This window comes from Loa loa, assembly GCF_000183805.2.
Source record: "Loa loa unplaced genomic scaffold supercont3.66, whole genome shotgun sequence".
In the NCBI taxonomy this organism is placed as follows: domain Eukaryota; kingdom Metazoa; phylum Nematoda; class Chromadorea; order Rhabditida; family Onchocercidae; genus Loa; species Loa loa.
This window is the reverse complement of record NW_018108246.1, coordinates 78,977-87,664: the sequence shown is the minus strand read 5'-3', so window position 1 is coordinate 87,664 and position 8,688 is coordinate 78,977. Positions and strand designations below refer to the sequence as shown.

General features: G+C 32.0%; 1 protein-coding gene across 1 annotated transcript; it reads right to left on the bottom strand.

Moving 5' to 3' along the window:
• Positions 1–5,599: 5,599 nt before the first annotated feature.
• Positions 5,600–8,336, bottom strand: LOAG_10348 (hypothetical protein; the record flags this gene model as incomplete). The annotated part of the gene is made up of 7 exons (XM_003145872.2): positions 5,600–5,841; positions 5,975–6,121; positions 6,504–6,625; positions 7,070–7,256; positions 7,326–7,479; positions 7,812–8,019; positions 8,252–8,336. The coding sequence occupies 7 exons, from the start codon at positions 8,334–8,336 to the stop codon at positions 5,719–5,721; spliced, it is 1,026 nt and encodes a 341-aa protein (XP_003145920.1). The 3' UTR covers positions 5,600–5,718.
• Between the last annotated feature and the right edge of the window lie 352 nt (positions 8,337–8,688).

Genomic DNA, 8,688 nt, shown 5'->3' with positions numbered 1-8,688 from the left:
AAAAAAGAACACAAACAACTTTTTGTGCCTTAAAAACAATAAAATATATAAAAAGAAAAATAGAAAATAATTTTTGACCTAATTTTTTGAATTTATTCTATTTTAATTCATTGATAAAAATGAATAAATAAAAAAAAGTAGAAAAACGATGAATGAAGAAGAATAAGGGAAATTATAGTTACATTTTTACCTGACAGAAATTAAAACAGGTATGATATTAAGCAAATAATTAAATATATGTATATCCTTTTGTCCTTCCCAACTATTTAACTGTTACTGGAAATGATTTATATGAAATTATCGGAATAGCACTCATAATTAGGATTAATTAATTTAGCAAAAAGATATATATATCGAGGAATGTTCGTCAGTTTTTTTACAATATTCAACTTTTGCCTCCAGGAAGGATGTATTCAGAAAAACAAAACCAATGTAAGTGTCATTTTTCTTATAGATCATGTCCAATTGACGCAAATTTTGAGCAGTTCTTTAACAGAATTTTGAGTGAAACCATTTTTAGACGAGGATAATGAACCACACAACTTTATAATGAACTGTCCAGACATTTTTAAAGCAGCTTATCCTTGTTTGCATATTACTTCATTTAGGACGGTGTCATTTAGTGCAAGAGGATTTGATATTACAGTAAACTGTGAACTTACTGCTAACTATTTGTTGATTCTGTGAAGAGAGAATGAATTCATTTTCACAGAAATGTTAGTACTTTATAGGTCATTAATGCTGTTTAAAACCCTTCGGCTGATGTCCACTTTTAAAAATTTAATACACATAATTCCTACAAACCGGTCAATTTTTGATCCCAAAAGTTTTTCGTCAAAATTTTCTTGAGCTCAATAGTTTGAGAAGGTTAAAAAAAATTTAACGAACTTCCATCTGTAGACTTCCAAAGCAAAACTTCGCCCGCGATATTTTGCAGGTATTTGCGTTTGACTCTTGACTATCAAAGGAAGTTAACGTTCGATAATACTAAATTTGTCATAATAGCAAGTTCCTGTTGCTGACGATCATAGATCATAATTGATAAGCCTTATACTACGGGGCATTTATCTATGAAGTTTTCCTATACTTTCTTTGATATATGGATGCAGAAACTTGCCAAGAATTTTTGCATTTTCCTTTTTAGGCGCGCAGTGTTTTTGCCTCTAACAATTAAGGAAAATAAAAATAAAAAAAGGAAATAGGAATCCAACGAGCTAGTTTTAAGGGAATAAATTTTTCTCGCTTTGCTGTGTTTCATCCTGTTTTCTTGTTTTTCTTTTCCTTGTAGGTAAAGCTCGCAATCCAATTAAACGCTTTCAAGGTCATTTAAGCATGAAGAGAAAACACACGATACTAAAATGACCGGTTACTTTCGATAGTTTTGAAGATCAATTAATTGTTTAGTTGGAAATTATTCTATACAATAATTAAATTAATGAAAGGTCTCTTGCACTGAGAATTTGCGTGAAAATGGTGTAAGACAAAAACCTTGAAGGGAAACATATCGGGACATGCTTAATCATGAATAGATTATTCGGATTAATGATTGAATAGAGTACATATATTGAAATGACATGTCCAATAATTCCTGCAGTACAAAGTATCAAAATCATTGCTGTCTTGATGTGTACTGCTGATAGCGCTTCATCATCGGATGACATTTAATAAAAAAAAGACGCAGCCAAATAATAACTTCAATGCAAATTATGCAACCAAAGTTTTAAAACAAGAAAACTAATCGATTTTATAAAACACTGATACAGTTTAAAACTTCATTTCAATTAAGGAAAATCATGATACAAAGGAACATGAAAATGGGGGGTTATTGAAGATGTAACGCTAAAATCACTAATGGATTTATGTTGTCGTTGCAATTCCCATAAATAACTAAAAAATTGATAGAATACTGGACATATTTATAAATAAATGTGCTAATCGGGAAATAAAATATTTATAATACAAAGTCTTTATACCAGTTGCCATGAATTAAATCTATGCCTTCGCTAATATTTTGAGTATTAAAGCTCCAAAATTATAAACATTTTTTATACTCCTTAAATTTCATGCAACAAAAGAGAATATGAGACAGTACATCAAAGAACAAATTTATAAATTGAGTAATAACCAATAAAAGAAATGGAAGAACATAAAATCTTGAAGTAGAGTGGAAGCTTTACAAGAAATTCATCAACACTCCTTCCTTTTCAATTTTAACTCAACAAGGACGCAAATTCAAGTCTCAGGAAAAAGGATTATACCTTTCTCTTTTGCACAGCATAAAATAAAATTTTGGGATCTGATGTGTATTAAAAAAGAGAGCCTTATCCGTACCATAAAATATAAATGATATGAACGTGTATCAGTTTTACTTATAGGAATAGTCTTCAAGAAGCTCATTACTATTCATAGAAATCGTTAGTATGATTTGATTGTCTTGCTATGGCTGCTATGGTTTGCTTCGCTGTCATCTTAAAGAAAATCAGAACAAATTGGAAAAAGTGTTTGGAAAGGAATGGCAAATTTTATGTAATATTTCCTCTATCAATTTTTCTGATAGAGGAAAATTGTAAAATTAAAAGCCGAAGCAATTAGTTGTCAATTTTCAACTAAAAAAAAAATGCTTCCACCTCACAAATCTATTTCTTCACATCCTTCAGTGACCACATTTAAATATCCGAAATGCACTTCCTTTCATTTCTCGATACTGTACGCATGTTGGCAAGAGCGCTCATGTTATATTTCGAATGAGAAATTCAAAAAATTTCATTTTTTACGAACATTTTGATGGCCAGTACGGCAATACTTGAAGAGGAATATAGAAGTGCTGAAAAAAGACAGGAAATATAAATGATGTATGATTGATAAATATTCACATTCCAAACAGAAATTCTTCTATTCCGCAAAATTTTTACTTTTTCCCATATTTTAGAACAATTTATTCCAACAATATAGTGAGTAGTTGAATAGTACTCTCAGTATCTTTGTTCCCCCACTGTAGTACTCGCAGAATAGTACTCTCAGTATCTTTGTTTCCCCACTGTAGTGTTAAAATTTTGAGAGTATATAACATTTACAATACTGAAAGATCGTTCTTCCTTATTTTTTCAAGTGAGATAAATTTTAAGATATATAAAAAAGCGATTGAATAAGGGATTTGTGATCTGAAACACTGTGACCTTTACAAATGCACGAATTTCGACATTACCTTTCTTTACTTTCACGAAGCAGAAGAAGCGAACTTTTAATGAAAAGAACCCTATCCCTTTATTGTGTATTTGCATTAACTGACATTTAAGATGTCGCAGTATTTACCTTATAAGGGAGCTTTTCTGTGCATAAAAATTTCAGATATTTAGAAATATCATGTAATTGAACCGGAATCTGTATTGCATCTTTTCCGATCCAAACTTAATCCTGAAATATTTGGAAAAGATCGCCCAAACGAATTGAAAAGATGACAGAAAATAAGAGGAAATAGATAAGATTAATGGAATTTTGTAAATGAACTTTATTTAATCCATTGCTCCATTTGGAAAGCCACAACAAATGCTAAAAAGATTGATAAAGAAATCAAGAAAATTTCTTTTTCACTGCATAAAAGGAACATCTTTTATAAAAAGACAAGAAAAAGAAGAAAACTTCTGGTAATATTGTTCCAAACAGTCTATCACAGGGATCCACTATTACCCGTTACTGTTCTATTTACGATATGGTTACATTATCGACGGAATTCTAAAACGGTGGGCTCAGTAATAGACAAAGACTGGAATCGGCAAGATATCCTGCACCATCAAATTAAAGTCAATAATGTAGCCATATCACGGATATAATTGTGAAACAGAGATAACTAGAAAATGATACGCAATCAAGTAAACTTAAATTAATGAAGTAATATAGGATTTTAAAGAAGATATGCTTCAATTTTAAACCGTTTTTGTTCAATTTGGTAACAAGACCTGAATTTGAAACTACCTTTTAGTAATCAGCAGAAGCAAAGTCCAAAGATATCACTGCGGAAAAAAAGGAAATTCGATCATTGATATCTGGCACCATCATGATGCACCAGTGTTTCACATAATTATACCGTTATACGAAGAGTATTATTAGGAAAATTTGGAGAATCGTCTACTCCTAAGAAATTGCTTTGTAATGAGTTACACTCCATTAAAGAAATGGTAAAAAGTGAGAGTAAATCGTAGAAGTAATTGCGAGAATACTTTTATGTTCTTCACAATACTGCATTTAGTCTAATATCCTTGGATTTGCCTTCAAAACCATTTCAGCCTGGAATATTTCCAAAATTCGAAAAACAAATGAATAATAAAAGTTCTTCAAAAGAAATATGTAGTTTTCACCTTCCTAAATGTTTTAAGTCACGGAACGGTAATCTGAAGCTATCTAGATAGGAGCTATAGGGAGGAATTCTGGAGCATTTTAGAATCAAAACTTCATTGAAAAAAAGCTACCAGGTTAGATACTAGGTAAAGTATATCAACAAAAGGAAGACGAACTGCGGTCGGCTACTGAACTCCGATAATTTCTCGGAAGATTGATTAATAGGAATGAACAAATAGCTAGAAGTTAAGCATCAATCATTACAAATAATAAGGAACTATCCGAGTCCAACCATAAACAAATTCCGTGGAATAATCAAGAAGAAACCTCTATGTTAGCTGCATTTAATCAAATCTAAATCAAGTGGCCTTAAGCCAATTCCTAAATTAATCATAAAGAGAATTCCTAAAAACAGCAAGACCGAAAGATTTTCTCTTTTTGTAACAAGGATCATTGGAATAATAAATGATACCTTGATTCCCACTTTCAAACAAGAAATGGTGAGCGTATGAGAAAAAACAATGCGTGCCTGAATTATCTCAGGAAAAAATACTGAGAGGGACTGTAACATAAGGTAACGTTTAATCATTTTAAATCAATTTAAATCGAAATATTATAGGATCCTGATAATCATGCAACTGCAACATGATACGCTGGATCAAGAATATTTAGCATTCTCTTTAAATCACTCAACTATAGTAAACTGTCAAATCACCCATCTTAGATAATCAAAACGTACTCAAACGTATCTCATGTAGGAATACCAAATTTCGTTCTGCTGTTGATGCGAACAACTTGTCCAATCCCAATTTCAAAACCCATTCGATAATATTAGTACATAGGCGTTTTACCTTGGTATATACTTGCTTAGGGTTAAGAAAGATGTTATTCATAAATTACGGCCGATCGAGAATGATATTAATAAAAAGAAGGACGTTTCAGGCGCTCTAAAATACTTCTGTAGCACGTTTTCTTTCATTTAAAATAAGAGCGAAACGTTGCGAATTCCGGAATACTTCATTTAAGGCTATCATGGTGTTCATCGTATCGATCAATCTCATTCTTTTTCGGTAAACACGTAAAACAAACATATTGATCGGGATCGTTATGTGGAAGAGATAAACAGCTGTAATAGAATGGCATAGTGGAATGTATTCCAGTCAATTAAATGTATGAAGTAAAAGATCGAGAACGATGGAACAGCATTGGATTAGATTAATCCATCCTTCAGGAGATCATTCTCATATCCATTGGAAAAACTTCAGTTTTTCGTCCTGTGATATTTGGAAGAGAGGTTTCCTTGCAATGCAAACCAAATAAAAAATATTCGAAATAAACTATTTTTTCGCCACAAATAAACACAATTAAATGCAACAAATTGTTTCATACGGGCGTTCCCATTTCTTGTTTCAACTTTTCGGCTGGATTTAAAGCCGAAAGAGCAACTGGTGTTGATTTCTTTGCTGTTAATTGTACTTTATCAAGTATGTCTCCATGAATCTCTTCCTAAAGAATTTCACTGTTAAAAAATATGAAGATTTCTACAAGCAATTCGAAAAAATTCTACGGAGAAATAGAAGTAAAATAGAAGAGTTGTTGGGTAGAAAAAAGTATGATTCGAATAATTGATTTGTTTCACCTCTTTTTCCTTAATTTTAACGTAATTTCGGGCAACAACAAATGAAATACTGCAGATCATAACAGCCGTGCCAACGGCAATCATAGCAAAGAAAATCGAGTATCGATTTTTTTCAAATTCAGCTGACAGTAACAGACTTGACGGCCTCTAAAAACATTTTGAAAGTTCAACAAGAATAAACGAGAATGCTAGAAACAACAAAACACATGGACGAATGGATTTTTGTCGAGCAGAAAAAATAATTACACTGGGAAAAAAGGTAATAACGAACAAATTAATTTCTGTGCTTTAGGTCAAGAAGAACCTTAGCATCTTAATTCCCATAATGAAGTCGTTTGCGGAAGACAGAAACCACTGTGTTAAGCACCACTGCTTACAAGCCAACTGTTACATGACATCAGAGTAAACTTCGCGAACAGTATAATAAGAGATAATCTTCTAAGCAGATGGTTTATGAAGCTTATTGGAAGTGACGAGAAAATTTCAAACTGTATAAATTTAAAAAAGATGTAAATTATAAATAACATACAGAATCATAATATGTTGATGGTCCCCACTCGTATGTGTTAAAAGCGTTTACGGTAATCGCATCTATCAGTTTTGTATTGTAGTTCGGCTTCGTATCTGCAGTTGCCAGAACTTTGGTGCGACCTGCAAAGCTCAAAAATGGCATTCTATTTGCAATGCGAAAGTGATATAAACTGGAAAATAGCTGTGGCAAAAGGCACGGGTAAATAGTAAAAACTCACGTGGAAGAACTGTGGTGCCCTGATAGTTGCTTCCAACACATTCAGGGAAGCAATGTGCCACATAGTATTTCGAGTGAATCTCAAACACAATGCTAATGTTTTACATGCAAAATTAACTATATTAAAATTTAACAATTTAAAAAAAATATTATGGAATATTCAGATAGAAAAATATAACAATGCATTCTTCGGCACAAAATAAACAGCCTAATTTGATATTTGTTTCGTTGATAATCTAATCTAATTTAACTGCTACCCCATTATATATGGTTTTTTAAAGAAGTTAGCATCATTAATTTTAGTTTTGATTTCAACTAAATTCTCATTATTAAATCGAGCAAATTACATTGCCGAAGTTTCGTTTCGGCAATCTCGTCTTTGAGTTCAATATCTACAGTTACATTATAGCGGAAACTTCGTCGAAGGTTAGAGGGTGAAAAAAGAATGTTTGATCCTATGGTCAACATACTGCCGATAAAGACTCTAGTAAAAGTTGTAGGGCTGCTGTCGATGTCCTCTTCAGTTCTATTTTCCTTAAGGAGACAATTTAATAGAATGAAACAAGTGAAAGTTTTTCTTCTGTGTTAAGAGATGAAACAAACGGGATCGTAAGCATAACACCATGGGCCTGTGGCCGACGTATTGGATTTGATTATCTTCATGTGTATGGCCAGATGGCGATTGTTATTATCATTTATCAGTGTTAAATCAAAATTTCGACAACTGTTGTGATCCATGAATTCGTCTGGATATATCCTGAACTTAATAAAGCCAAACAATTTTTGAAAACGAATAAAGTCCGAAAGTGTGAAATTTTAGATCAAAATGAAGTTAACGTTAGGACGGGTGAAATGAAAAATTCCGATTTATTTGATCCCGTGATATCTTATCTGAAATCAAATAATGAATCATTTTAAAATGGGTACAAACAATATCATCATACAAGCTCAAGGAGGGAATTATCTCAGCGAAGATGTAAATACCGCCAGAATCAAATGTTCCAACTGCTTTTGATACCTTCGTGCTGTACGAACGCTGTCAAAAATACTAATTCCTCATTTGTTTTAGAAGTACTTAAATATCCTTACCAATAATTCTCGATGCTATTATTTACTGCCCATTGAGTCATAGCACTGCCAACATTTTTCCAAACTTCACATTGACCCAATAACGATGATGTCGATTTCGTTACTGATATCGGGGTAGTGGTCATCAGTAATGACCCACGGATATAGGTTGATACATTACCATAGTACAAATAATCTTTTAAATAAGCAGTAGGAATACACTCTACATCTGAAAAAAAAATTCAGGATGCAGGTTATTCAAAAGATGTTGCAATGTTGGATGATCTATGAGAAAAGATCATCTTTACCTGTAGACATCAAAACTCCATAGATAAGGATATTGTAGCTTTAACAGAAACTGTATTCTTTTGCAAATGAAATGATCCAATGATGTGGGATACTATGCATTTATAAAATTACTTGAAAACTTCGTCACCCATATAAGTTAGACTAAAACTTACAAAACATGTCATCGGGTTGAAAATACAGCGATGATCTCGATTTTACGAAAAGTATAGGGAGCACAATCCAGTCACATAATCTCATCACAGTATACTTATTTTTTCGTAATTCTAATTCCTTCAAAAATTAGGTTCCACAGTTCACAAATGCTGACAAGTAAATTTGCATATTTTTGAGATATTTTTATAAATAATAGCCTATGAAATTACTTTCAGATTGGTTCAAAGCAGCGATATCTTCTTATTGCATCACAAATCTTTCGATTTTAATTTACTCAAAAACTCATCAGATAGTTTGAGGTGCAATGAAAATTCATTACTTATTAGAATATCAACTATGCTAGTATGAAATATTGATTTGCGGTGAGCAAATGAATTTTCCTTACCAGCATAGTTAATTATCAAGCAATTATTCTGATATTTTCTCTATTAAAAAA